Below are 15,234 nucleotides of genomic sequence, written 5' to 3' on the forward strand. Positions count from 1 at the left end.
AAATATGCAAATAGATATATTTTTATTTATATCTATATATATTTTTATTTTTATTTCTCTTATACTTTCACTTACGTCTATTTTTATTTCTGTTTTTATTTTCTGCATAATATACGTATGTTTATGTGTAATTATGTGTGTTGCTACTGAAACACTGCAATTTTCCTTTGGGATCAATAAAATTCCATCTTTCTATCTGTCTGTCCGTCCATCTTTCTATCTGTCTGTCCGTCCATCTTTCTATCTGTCTGTCCGTCTGTCTCTCTGTCCGTCTGTCCATCTGTCTGTCTCTATGTCCGTCTGTCTGTCTGTCTGTCTATCTCTCTATCCGTCTGTCCATCTTTCTGTCTATCGGTCGGTGTGTCTGTCCATCCGTCCGTCTATCTCTCTGTCTACGTTCGTCTGTCTGTCCATCTTTCTATCTATTGGTCAGTGTGTCTGTCCGTCCGTCTAACTCTGTCCATCTTTCTATCCGTCTGTCCATCTTTGTCTATCGGTCGGTGTGTCTGTCCATCCTTCCATCTCTCTGTCTATGTATGTCTGTCTGTCCATCTTTCTATCTATCGGTCGGTGTGTCTGTCCGTCCGTCTATCTCCCTGTCTATGTATGTCTGTCCATCTTTCTATCCGTCTGTCCATCTTTGTCTATCGGTCGGTGTGTCTGTCCGTCCGTCTAACTCTTTGCCCATCCGTCTATCTCCCTGTCCATGTATGTCTGTCCATCTTTGTCTATCGGTCGGTGTGTCTGTCCATCCGTCCGTCTATCTCTCCGTCTATGTATGTATGTCTGTCCATCTTTCTATCTATCGGTCGGTGTGTCTGTCCGTCCGTCTAACTCTGTCCATCCGTCTATCTCCCTGTCTATGTATGTCTGTCCATCTTTCTATCTATCTATCTGTCTGTCTGTCTGTCTGTCTGTCTGTACCGCTAAGTGGCGTGCTGTGATGCACACAGAAACCGAACAGTGCCCGGCGGGAGAAGTCGCCGAACGTCAGCGCCGCTGTATGTAACTTCATTAAAAACGATGGGTAAACAAAGAGAGAACTTACCGCTGTTGCCACAGTCAGCGCAGGAGATGAGCTCCTCGGGCTTTTTGTCCCGGTTCTGCTCCTTGGTCCCCAGACAGAAACTACAGATGGGGATGGGCTCGGCCACGGGCTGGGAGAAGACGAGAGAGAAACAGAAAGAAAGATGAAGAGGGAACAGAAGCAGGCAGGCAGTCAGGAGCTGAACAGGCCCATTGTGGGTATTAAACAGACAGCAGCGCGTCAATAGATCTGTAAACACTGGCTACTGTCAGGACTAAACTGCTGCGAACTGTGAGGCATGATAGAAGAAGAGTCTGTTAACTGTGTTAACCATCAAATTACACAGCTTCAATCGCAGCACCTGCTTCGAGGCAGCAGAGGCTGTAGATTCAAACTTGTAATGAAACATGCCTTCAGCTTCCTCGATGAATGTGTTTTTATATCAATTTTAATTAAAAACTGTAGGAGAGTCCATGACACCAACAAAACATGATACTGTGTGTACCATTGGAAACACTGAGCTAAATATCCAGTTCTCTTATTTTAATGCAACTCTTTGATTTCATGTTATTTAAATAGGCTGCTGATCTTTCATTCATGAATATATAATGAAAGTCTGGCCAATTAAAGAGCAAATAATGTTATTCATACGGCATCCATGGCTAATAGAAAGTCCACACAACATGTGTTTTATCCATTTTGAATAAATAAACAAGCACAAATATAAACAAAAACAAAATGCTCATACAGAGTCCCCATACAATAAGCCAATTTGGCTGCAAAGTAACAGGAATCAGCCTCCAAAATTCATGACTACTGCACTTCTATCTCACAACCAACCAACATCAACTGGGCAGAATTTGTTAGTTCACCTGGGGGGCTATTCCACAAAGCAGGATCTCAGTTTAGCTAGGTAACTTAAGCCCAAAGTTAAGCCTGTCCGATAGGAAAAAGAGCTGAGGGACATTCTCTTTGGACAGTCCTTATCTTTGGGCTTAAGTTATCTGGCTAACTGAGAAATCCTGCTTTGTGGAAAGACCCCCTGATAACTTAGGCCAAAATAAACAAGCCTAATTGATAGGAGAAGAGCTAAGGAACATTCCTGCCTGACAATCCTCAGCGTTGGGCTAAAGTTATCCAGCTAAGAAATAATGTTTTGTGAAATACGACCCTGATTAGTGTCTTTAAAAAGGAATACTCCCTACTTACTTAATACACCCTACTTACTCTCTATCTGCCACATCTGCAGTGAAAACAGACTCAAAACACACTTATAATAGCAGTCAGTGGGCAGATGCTTCAGTGTGTGATGCTTCTAGACTCTCTTTACGTATGAGGTCATGGGAGAATCTACGCAGGCATGCATGTGTTTAGGGACAGAAAGGCTTAGCTGAAGGGTCACTGCTTTACAATAAGACCCTTATGAAGTGTTTATGAATGGTTTCAGTGGTTTGTGTTTTAATGGATATTAACTAGGTCAAAAATCATTAATAAGCAGTTAACACTAATGAAAAGGACAACATGATGAAGCTGAAAGGTTTAACGCTGATGGGCAAGACAAGGTAACAGTGCAGATCAGCAGATCTCACACGCTTCTAGTCTGAGGGCCCCTTCGTGGAGGGTAACTGCCCCAAACTCCTAAACCAGTCAGAAGCCCTTTATAAGGGTAGCCTTGCTGTGAAGTGGCACCGTTTGTGAATGTGTTCGCAGATATTCTTGTCCAGCGACTTACAGCAGCGATTAGCAAACAGGTCTGAACAGGGAGGAGACAAATGGCAGTGTGTGTGTGTGTGTGTGCGCCAGGTCATTGGACAGAGGAGTGTGTGTAGGAGTGTGTGTGTGTGTGTGTGTGTGTGTGTGGTGGATCAAGGGGCAGGTGTTCATGTGTGCGAGTACTGAACAGGTCCAGGCAAAGAGGAGACAGGCTACAGAGAGGGTGATTTATCGGGTTCATTTCTCTCCAACTCAAACCCGTCTCCCTGCCCGTCTCCCTGCCCGTCTCCCTGCCCGTCTCCCTGCCCGTCTCCCTGCCCGTCTCCCTCTTTTTGTCCTTCTCTGCCTTTCCTTTTATCTCTGTCATTTTTTCTCTCCTTTTATTTTTCCCTTTTCTTTTTCTCTCTCTTTGTCTCCCTCTCATTCTGTCTCCTTTGTCTCCTCTTTCTCCCCCCAGTTCTCTTTCGGTCTCTCACTTTTTCTTTGTCTTTTTTCCACTTTTTTCTTCATCTTTCTCCTTCCTATCCTTTCTCTTTATGCCTATTTTTCCTTCCCCCCTCGTTCTTTCTGTCTGTATTTTCACTCTCCTTCTGTCTCACTTTGTCTCTTTCTCTGTTTTTTCCCCCACTTTCTGTCTAAATTTTTTTCTTTCTCTCTCATTTTGTCTCTCCATCTCTCTTCTTTTTCATACTTTCGCTCTCTATTTTTCCTCTTTTTCTCCTCCTTTCCCCCGTTCTCTTTCTATTTTTCTCTCTCTTTCTGTCTCTCACTTTGCCTTTGTCTCGTTCTCTCTCCTTTTGTTCTCCCCACTTTGTCTTTATTTTTCTCTCCTTCTATTTCTCCATCTTTATCCTTTCTCCCTTCCGATTTTCCTCGAGTTGTCTTTTTCTCTCTCTCTTTTTCTGTCCGTCTTTCTCTGTCAAAGACTGCAAAGTCAAACGCGTCACTCAGTCCCGCTGGTTAACACCACAGCCAAAACATTCAGTTTACATTACAGGAATGGTTCACCAATATATCAAAATTTCCCCAAATGTTCCCCCCTAACCCAAACACAGTCCACTGTCCAATTCACAGTTGCTACTATGTAAGAAATGCATTTTTTTTGTTCTGTTTTCTTCCCATGTTCTCAGTGTGTTAAAACAAACAAAAACTAAAAGAAAATAACATATCAGACCTGTTATGAAGGTTCCGCTGTGATAAAGATCACAGTACTTTGTGTAAACAGTTCTTTACTACACAAATGAGACATCAATAATCCGATCATAACCGGATTTCTGCAGTTATCTGATTATTTAAACGGTCATGTAAACACCATACTCCGATCTAGAAATCTGATTAAGCAATCTGATAAAAGAAAGCTGGATTTTAGCTCAGTAATCAGATTCCTCAGTGTATGTGAACTCTTACTCTGATTTCTTTCGGATTTCTCAGTCTGAGCATGTGCGAAAACAGACGGCGGTACCGGAAACAAGCGAGCAGCGTCGCCATGAGACGCAGCAAAACACTTTTGGAGCAACAAACGCTGAAAACGACTACATTCTCGATGAAATGAAGGAATTAAATATTCATCTTCTAGATGATGTATGTTCATATTTTCAGGTAAAGTGAGTTTTACCTTATATTTGCATCACGTCTTCTTCTGTGAGTTTATTGGCTGGTTGCAAGGCAGAAATCTAATTACTGTCTGACTATGCAGACCAGGAGTTTCCCCATTATCTGATTACCCAAGTGCATGTAAACACGTTGATCGGATTACTGACAAAATCTGATTTTCTGCAGTTATCGGATTATTAAGTGCATGTAAATAGTACATGGTAGTGTACCTTCAAAATTATTTACACTGCCCTACAGTCACTACATATTAAAATACTGAATTTACTACTCTGATATGTACACTAAACATACTTTCACAAAAACTTAGCCGTGTGCTACAGTTTCTCATTAGGTTTAAATGGGATTTTTGCCAGCATTCAGCAAATCTTGTCTGAACTAGCAACAACTGCCACTAAAGAGCAGATCTGCAGGCATGAACAGGTCAATTCCACTCCACAGAGTGAAGTACTTCTTGAAAATGCAGGAACAGGTGAAAGGAATAAGGCTAGAAGTCTCCATTCAGCTGATAAAATCAAAATGAAACAGAAACGGAGGAACGTTCCTGCACAGCCTTCACTCTTTCAACATGCAGCAATTATCACAACACGAGAAACACGGCTAAAGCTGTTCAGCAGTCTGAGGACACGCCTTAATGTCATAAAACACCTATAAACCACTCCACCTTCTAACAAGCCTCATTACAGAGTAGTGACTGAGCTTTTAGGGTCATGGGACCATCTATACCTAATCAGGGAGAAATACAGACGTTCCAGCTTTATTTACTGGATCATAATAAACAACAAACAGGTCACACAGATGAACTGGGGGTTGCAAAGAAGGGAGAGATAGGAGGAACAAAAGCGAGGGGGGGGAAAGAGAAGACAGAGAGAAAAGAGAGGGTGAGCACAAGATGGAGCAAGAAAACAGAGAATAGGGTGAGAAGAGGATGAGGCAAAAAAGGAGAGAGAAAAAGAGAAAGGCAGAAGAGATACAGAGGTAAAAAAAGAAAGAGATGGAGCAGGAGAGGAGAGGAAAAGGAGAGAGAGAGAGGGAGAAAACAGAAAGAAATCGCCACCGCCAAAGAAAGAGCACTAGAGAGACTGAGACAGAGGCGAGAGAAAAAGAAGAGACAAAACGAGAAAAGAACTACAGAGCGATATACAGGAAAAGAGAAGAGAGAAGGACGAAAGACAATAAAGGGAAAAGATGCAGAGGAAGAGAGATGTGCATTGCAGAGAGAGAGAGAGATGCTCGTTCTGTCCTTGTCTCAGCTTCAGTCAAGGTTCTCATTAACATGTGCAACCAGCTCTCTCTCATCCTTTTCTCTCTCCATCTTTTCTCTTTTTCTTCCCCTTTTCCATCCGTCTGCCTGCCTGTTCACCCTTTACACACCGCAATGGCCCAACAGCTCGCAGAATACTGACCATTAATTATTACTATGATATTAGCTTTTGCAATACTGATATTGTGCAAGGCTGCAATATGCAAATGAGCCCTCTAACCAACCACAACGGCCCTTATTCATCAAAGCTGCGTACGGTCAAATCTGACTGAAGTGAGCGCACACAAATGCCACTGACCGCGATTAGTTTCATTTTTGGTGTATACTTGTGACCAAACTCACGTCTGGCAGTAGAACACTGTGCAAATCTGAGCATAATAGCTCAACAGCCTGAAAAGAAATGCTTGATTTGAGGTTAAATAATCAAAACTATAAACAATATCATCAATATTACTGATACTAAGCATAAAAACAGACAATAATGCTAATAAACGTACAAAAGTGAATGGTGTAAACCAGGAATCGGGAATATGCGTCTCTTTTTCCGCCCTGTTGTGGCTCCACAGCTGAATTAGATTAGTAGGTAAACATCAAATAATCCTCCTTTGCAGTAAAATAAAGCTCTGCTGATCGTTCAACACAGTTTAACAATAAATGGTCTTAAACTCTGGAGTTAATGTAGAACTGCTAATTCACCCTTTAACCCTGAAGATCAGCACAGACTGCTGGTCACCATAGCAACACAGACAAGAATCTCGCCTAGCTAGTAGCTAACGAAACGGCAAAGAGAGAGATTTAAGACTAACATCGATAATTTAGAGATGAATGGACTTATTTGTGTTTATAATCACTCCAGCTGGTTTCCTGATACGTTTAATCTGCGATGAGAAACTGACAAACACCAAAAAGTCGCGAGGCTGAAGTTAAGTTTCTTGTTTGAATTGTCCTGTTCCACCTTAAATGGAACATTCTGGCGCCATTTAAGGTGGAACAGGAAAATTCGAACAAGAAGCTGGCGAACGAGAAGCGACTTCAGCTTCATTAAAAGTCGAACGCTGAGAGACGTTTCATAAGAAACCGTTCTACTTTTGCTTAAAAGTTTCCTGCCGGAGATGCGAGAAAAGAGGCTATAGCTGAGCTAAAGCTTAAAGCAGAGCAAAGTCTGTGTTCATTATATTTTTATCCTATACAGGTACATCAGCACATGCTGAAACATTTACAGCCAATATGTTAAAATGGACATATGTTGTGTCCGAAGGTGGTTTGATTTTTGTTGAAAGGATAAAATGGCTCTTATCAATCTTCTTAACAACAAACACTGACTATTCCATGTCCCATTTAAAGACACATTACACTGTGCTTGTTTTGCACCACTGACTCCACCCACAAATTAAACACAAGCACAGCTAGTGTAAGAGCCTCATATACAGTCTTTAATCCAGTTTTTGAAAATATATTTAGTAAAATATTTACTTCTACAGTCTTAAAAAATTTAAATATTTTGCTCACTTCGCATTTTATCTTGTCCATTCGTTGTTATTATAACACTACAAAACGTGGTCAGTAGGGGGAGCAGTGCAAACTCCCCCTACTCGCTGACCTCAAACTCGACCAGTGATCACAGCCATTGGCTCACGAGCGGCTGAATGCTTTTTTACTGGCTCCCAACTGAAATATCTGCATGAATTACGGCATGTTTCTGTAAACAAGGCACAGGTAGGCTGCCGCTCCACATCACTTGCACTCAAATCTCCACTTTTTTCCATAGTGGAGTACTTTGTACACCAAATTGCACTATTTTTTTAATGCAAATGTGAAGTTTTCACAACCAATCACAGTTCCAGCCTGTGTTTTGTGGGCACTATGACAAAATGAGGGCCAACAAACTTAACTAATTTGGGTTTAAATGACACAGGCCACTGTTTAACGTCAGATTAATGAATCGCCAATGTGTTTTTAAGATACTGCAAGACTCATCGCAGTCACAGTATGCAGGAATATAAATCACAATACTGGTCATTTATCCATATGGTGCAGCCCCACTGTTCTCACACACGCATGCGGAACGAGTGGAAAATGGAAAACGGACACGTCTACAGTCAGACTGTTAAAACCTCACATACATAAAAGACAGCCTTAGTCAGACTGAACCACTTGGACGAGGTTAAGGATCTTTTTTTCTCTCCCCTTCTTGTTTTGGCCTTGGAACGCTCTTCATCTTAACTGCAGGGTTATCTTCGTGTGTGGCATCTGACATCGCTTAAAACCCAGTAGTAAATTACACATCTAACCACACGTTTCTCTTACCCAGCGCTTTCTTTCATTCTTCCGCTCCTGCTGGAGGATCTGCACACATTTCTATTTCTTTTCCAAACTGGAGGCGTAGCTCTGGTGTAAAAGTGCCTTTGTATCACGATACTGAGTATACCATTTAACGAATACGGTTAAATAGTACAGGGAGGTTATCAATATTTTCCACATACAGTAAAAGATGCCACATTTTATTTAAATTTCTACCCAAATGACCAGTAAGTACAAATTAATTTTTTTCCAGCAGATATTTCTGAAGAGATTAGATGTAAGACGATCCACTTGCAAAAAAAGGAAGAGAAAAATCAAAGGAAAATAATGGGACTCCTAAGGTTTTATGGACTGTGGAGTCTAAATTGGTACTTGAGATTACTTGGTTTATTTTTACCCCAAAATGACCTTCAACACAAGCTGAGATTTCATTTCAAGTCATTTTAGAGCATTTATATTGTTCCATTATTATCAAATTTCCACACATTATTAATGACTGCTACTGTGAAAATGGGAAAAAAAACTGGAGATACATCTTTTTCTTTGGACACTGATAATATTTATTTAAATAAGTTTTAATAAATTTATTTACTGCTTTATAATGGACAATAAGCTCTCTTTTCAATCTTCTGTTGGGCTCTATTCAATAAAATGCTTACAACGATGTTCCACACTATTGTAGAGAGTCAAACTCGGCAAATTGTGTTGGTATTGGGGTATCAAGCTCAATACTGTATTGACAAACATCTTATATTGACAATTTTTCGTTGAAAAAAAAAAGGGTCAATGATTAAAACTAAGCATCTGGCTGCAACCTCAAAGTGGGTGGGGAGGGGGTGGAGGTTATGCAATGCACTCCCACATTCAAATGACTGGAATTCCCCTCCAAGTCATTTATGAGTCCTAAGTGTTTTATCTGAGCCGTAAATACAGGGTGATTCAAAAAGATTCATCCGATTTCAAAGCGCCATATCTTTACAACCGTGAGGCGCCTAGGAACCAATCACAATCCAATTGTAAGAGGGGGTCATAGAGTCTCTGACTGTCACCGGAAGATGGCTCCCTTCAGTCTGAGAGGAGATGAGACCCCTGAGCAGAAAACGTTCTGCGTTCTCTACTTCAATAAGAGTGAATCCGCCATAACTGTGCGATGTGATTTTCGTGGGCAGTGAAGCTCCAACAGCTCAGAGCGTTCGTCGTTGGTTCCACAACACTGGATGATCTCCAAAATCGCACTGAAAGAGCTGTGAGTGCAGCGACACCCGACATGCTCAATCCAGTATGGGGTGAGTTTGACTCTGGCGTTGATGTTGTCCGTACAGCTGGAGGAGGTTCATACTGAGCACTTATAAATTTACATAAACTTTATGCTCAGTTAAACCATTTACAGTTTACTGCATTGTTCTGTAACGATTTACAAGTGAAATAAATAATTTTCAAATCAGATGAATCTTTCTGAATCGCCCTGTATTTAGAGCTCCATAGGACCAAGACGTTAGCATCTTAAATACTGAACAATCAAGGTGAGTCTAGACCTCAGAATTTTAAAATGTGTATCGTTAATAATGTACAATTATTAAGTTGTACATCGCGATATATTGTTATTGTCCAGATAGCGGAAAATCACACCACCCTTAAGTCACTAATTTTCATAATCTTTTCAACATCATCGAAACACGCAGCCGCCAGAATCTGTGCCACTGCTGAAACGCTAAAGTGAGAAATGAGGGAGTTGTGGATCAAACCGCTCCTGGACCTTATCTTCCGAATGCCTTTATTTCACGGCCGAAATCAAAACCGGAGGGTTTAAAAGCGCAGAAAAGTAAAAATGTTTCACAGCTTGACAAACAAGGGCGCTAATCTGTTTATGCTCCTGAAGGCATCAGAGAGAGCGTGCATGTGTGAGAGAGTGAGACAGATAAGTGGGACACGCCACATTAAAGGTTAGCGCCTTCTGAAGGAGATTTGAGTCCTGCAGACGCTGCTCCTCATTCAGCCGCTCTCAGACAACAGAGCGTAACCTACACGGCTAACATCAGGAAGTAATGAGCCAGTGAATGTGTGGTGCATGTGATCACGTGTTCAACTGTCAGCGTCAAATCTATCATAGAGCGCGAGTTCATCTAAAGGTCTGCGCTGCGTGAGAGCGCGCAATAGGCTCATTCAGTCAATCTGTGAGTGAGAGGCCGAAAAAAAAACAAAAGCAGCATTTAGTCTAATGCTGGGATATTGATTTATCGACAGTTATCAATAATAGCTACGGTAAAATGTACACATGTATACATACATACACACACATATACACACACACACACACACACACATGCACACACTATATATATATATATATATATATATATATATATATATATATATATATATATATATATATATATATATATACACACACACACACACACACACACATATACGTATATATATATATATATACGTATATATATATATATATATATATATATATATATATATATATATATATACACATACACACACACCCCCACACCCCCATACTAAACAGCTGGTCAAGTCAGGAAGATATTACATTACTGGACCTCCTGTGGTAAACTAATCCAGCTCCAATAGGGCTTAATTTGTATAAACCAGTAAAAATGATTAAAATGCTAGATGTGAAGATGAACGGAGATAAGGAGGATTCTATAACGACTGAGAAAGCTGTAAAACATTGAGAATGAATTTATACTAAAATTTAAATCCAGAATGAACTTGTAATTAAATTAACATTAAGAATGTCTACTTTACGAAAAGTGGTGACCAAATCTCAGGAACTGAAGAAATGACTATAATCACATAATTAAACAACGAACCATTTTGAAATTCCTCTGTTGTCGAGCTTATAGTTTTTCAATCTATACTGTATTATTGTAAGCTATTACTGATGAAAAGAGCAGTTATTACTGACAAGTGGAAAACTTTTGCATAGTAAGGTATATTACTTCTTATAACCACTTCTACATTACTATATGTAGTATTACAAACAAAATACTACTACATTATACTACGTTAAATAACTATAGTGCATATATTTCTATATAAGACAAAATATATCTAATAAACAATTGTATGCCTTAACTTTTGGAAAGGAAATTACCCTAAATATACTAAATAAGACACTACAAATAAAACAAACATATCACTATCAATAACTTTGTCCTGAATTATCCATTTTTCTAAACTGTTTATCACCCAAAAGATATCTATTATGTTAACTTTAAGAGAAAAAACACGTAACATCTTTAAAAACTTTAGAAAACTTTTATGGGGCCTCTATTCTATTGGTTCTTTGATTTTCAAACATCCACACAGCATAAAGGGCATTTGCTTGTTTTAAATAGTGTAAATAAATAAATAAATAAATAAATAAATAAATAAATAAGTAAGTAAGTTAGTAAGTAAGTTCGCACACAAACCCACACACACACACAAAATAGTGTTACATGATCTTCCTAAATATTTACAAACAATAAATTATAAAATACAAAGTGTGGTAATTTATACGTAAACGCTTGACGCTGATTCTGATGCTCGACGCTGAACCTCCAGTTTGATTTCTTCAGCAGTAAAAAATACCCTGAATATGTTGAACAACCTGTGAGGGACCCGAGAGTGCGTATAAAACAAAGCCCACTCGGTCTCTCATCACCCTGGTGACCTCAAGGCCAATTCTATTCCGACCTGACCCCAAACTGACCGTGATGTAACGCGTGGAGAGAGACTTCGCAGAGGGCACATAATCAATGCGCCAAGTCGTTCCGCATTCAGCTCTGCTCTAACCCCCTCCCCGCATCACCTTGAGCCAGAGAGAGAAAAAGGAAAGAGGACAAGAACAACAGGAGCGCCTGCAGGTTGGGAGCTGCTGAGCATATGTAGAGCCAGCGTCAGCAATTAAAGAGCTAACAAGACCTGAGGGACAAACTACACTACACACCTACGGATAAAAAGGAAGGCTTTATCATCTGGAAATAGGGCTGCACAGTTATTGGGATATTGGCCTCTACTAACATCACCAAGGCTTGAAATATCTAAATCTGCCTTTGATCTAATCACTAATTGCTTTCCGAGGTCTAATCATCCTGACCAATCACAGTTTCAGACAAGGGTTTCGATGGCGTACTGATGAATCATCTCATTCGTATGGCCACCAATGGTAAATCATTTGTCAAAATAATGCAGGCCACATGACAAATTAAGGGGAATTCCACCAGTTTTTCAGAATTTCTGCACAATGACATGGTTAAGATGCAAACCAAGCCATTCAGAGTGGTTTGATCTGAAAAGCTTTGTTCTGAGAAGGGTCTGGCTGCAGACATGCACTCTCAGCCTGACACGCACTGCCAACCTGCTGATGACGTCAGTGCCGCTCTACCACGACAGTGCTGAATGTATATTTACGTCGTCGTGCTGAAGAAGTAACTAAATATGGAAACTTTCAAAATAAAACCATGACGATAAGACAGGAATGTTGGGTTTATTTGCAGAAAAAACAAAACGGCTACCTCAAACATGAAAGCCATGCTGAAGGCGATTAAAACCGGTTATCAAAAACTGTAATACTGATTAAAATAGAACTCATTAAGGATTCTAGGAGGTTGTGAGAACTACAGTCAACATAGTACTGATTACTTTTGCTGTCTTGTCAACGTCACAACCTCCTAGAAAGCTGCCAGACGACGATGTGGACACCAAAACAGTCCGTTGTCACAACATTTGCAGCGCCGTTAGAAATAAAACCTGATTGTTTTGCTTCCTAACGGGAATTGGCTTGATGGTCGCCGTTAGAGACTATTAGGAAACGATCAAATGTATGCGGAATCAGACCCAGAACACCTGATTAAACGATCAGAGTCCTTTACACTGTGATATCAACACATCAGGAAAACAGAATACCATTAGCGACTACTGAAAACTACCAGGACCAACAGAGAATTTTAATGGGTTCTATGACTTTTTTCAACAGGGAGGTACATTAAATTTAACTCTCCAGCCGTGTTATGGACGAAAAATGGATTAAGTGATGATGTCGCTAAGCAGCAGCAGCCCAAAGTTACCGTGCCGTTGGGCCGCTTCTGCCGTTGTGGCATAGAGTGCATGTGCACGTGACGTCACTGGGGCTGAGAGTGCATGTCTGCAGCCAGACTCTATTGTCTGTTCTGGAGAAACCTACAGAATCAGAATTGTTCACAGTGGCAGCGATAGGAACCAGACGTCCAAAGAGTTAATGGCTCTAAATGCTCCCTCACAAAGTAATTCTCATAATGGTAACACTGTTTTGCAATAGATTTGAAAGGTTTTGTCCCTTAAGTACATTCATGGAGGGGTACATGCAGGGCACTGTAAGGGAAAACAGTCCCCAAAGAAAACTTTTGTCCAGATCTACAACTACTCTACCATCATTACACATAAAAAAAAAAAACCCAGAAGACACATGGGTCATTCTGCATCACCACCATTACAACGAAGTCAGTCAGAGAGTTGGAGTTGACAGTGAACCGTTTCATATTATATCACTCCGAATGACTTTGTTCACAGCTTAACGACTGCAAGAAATTTTGTAAATTCTATGGAATTTCCCTTTAACGTGGTTGTAATATCTTGCGCAATATAATCGCAATGTTTTTCCCATATCGTGCAGCCCTACTTGGAAACTCTGACAAGTAAGACAAGGCAAGATTACCGGTAGCAATCTAGAATAGAAACTGCATTAATTTTAGGCTGACTGCAACAATAATTGTCGATTATGACAAACTATGAAAACATACTGCCACGTATTTGTTGTCCAGGCATTAAAAAAAAAAAATGCGCCGCAACGTTCATATCGAGAACATATCTGGAACACGATGTTCTGCAATCTGTCGGATCTGTGCATTCCAACAATACGCTACAGGAAGTGTGGGTGTTTTTCACCCACGAAGTAAGAACGAGGTGCAGCGCAGCACTTCATCACCGTCGTAATAAAAACCTGTGATAACAATAAAGGAAAAGAAAAAAAATGTTATTAACTTTAACAAAATGTTAAGGTGATGATTTTAGATCAACCAATTTTAGAACAATCCTATTAGTGCTTTCTATATATACACACAATACGTGTAGCTGCCACTTTCAACTACTGGTTGAAAGGTTATGAGGTTTTGATATGACTGACGATATGCAAAGTGGAGACGGCATTTCCCAGCAGAAAGAATGCGTGTTACAACACATCCACGAGACGGGTTAAGTCTGTGGCTTTCAACCCTGGTCCTGCACATATTGGCACATTTTTCTTCTTTAAAGCACCGGATCCAACTAATCAGCTAATTAACAAACCCTTTGGGAGCTGAACCATTAAGCATGCACCAAGACCAGGGCTGGAAACCAGTGGTTAAACAGCTGAAACCCCAACCAAATATCCATAAGATGCTTAAAGTGAGATTGATCTCATTGTATATCAGACCAAAGCGTGTACCTATGACATGCTGCCCGCTGGTCTAATGACCTGTCTTACATTATTTTGAGGGTTCCTGAGGGAACCGTGAGCCTAGTATTAGGTGATGTATCTACACCGGCATAAATGAAATACCCTGATATTGCCTAGTTTGCCTTCAAGATACAACAATATTCATAGTGATATACACCAATCAGGCATAACATTATGACCTCCTTACGCTCATGCACCACCCAAACAGTACCTGCGCTGTGAGGCTCCATGACCCTCATGGGGGTCCTGACCACTGAAGATCAGGGTAAAAGGGGGCTAACAAAGTACGCAGAGAAACAGATGGACTACAGTCTGTAACTGTAGAACTACAAAGTGCACCTATATAGTAAGTGGAGCTGATAAAATGGGCAATGAGCGCAGAAACAAGGAGGTGGTCAGAATGTTATGCCTGACTGATTTGATAGATGATTAACATTACATAATGCTCACAAAAGAGTAGTGTTCCGGTTGTAGTGTTCTTCCAAGCTTAAAATTCTGTGTTACTCATGGTATCTAGAACCTGAAATGATGGGGGGGGTTTTCTGGCTGGGTAATGTTTCCAATGCTTTGACAGGTTTCCTTTGGTGTCATTTTTTCTTCAGAGAAGAAACTGGAAGATTAGTAAGACAATATTTTAGTACAGTGTAGCAGCACAGCAGCACTCAAAAAGAAATTAATCTTATTAATTCTAATGTAAATATTACACAATATCATACTATATTCAGTAAATACTGTCATGCTGGATTTATCAATATCGCCCCGCACCGAAGCTGGGTATCATTTTTCTTCATGACACTAACACTGATATCTTTACCTCTACACCAA

At 40.3% G+C, this 15,234-nt stretch overlaps 1 protein-coding gene across 6 annotated transcripts in view; it reads right to left on the minus strand.

The window, feature by feature from the left end:
• kat6a (K(lysine) acetyltransferase 6A) overlaps positions 1 to 15,234 on the minus strand; it is a 74,467-nt gene that overhangs the window by 36,839 nt on the left and 22,394 nt on the right. For all 6 annotated transcript variants that reach the window (XM_036599180.1, XM_036599175.1, XM_036599179.1 and 3 more), the window contains exon 3: positions 1,049 to 1,157. In XM_036599180.1, coding sequence (XP_036455073.1) covers positions 1,049 to 1,157 — 109 coding nt within the window. The remainder of the gene's footprint in view (positions 1 to 1,048; positions 1,158 to 15,234) is intronic.

This window comes from Colossoma macropomum, unplaced genomic scaffold, assembly GCF_904425465.1.
Source record: "Colossoma macropomum unplaced genomic scaffold, Colossoma_macropomum, whole genome shotgun sequence".
Taxonomy (NCBI): Eukaryota; Metazoa; Chordata; class Actinopteri; order Characiformes; family Serrasalmidae; genus Colossoma; species Colossoma macropomum.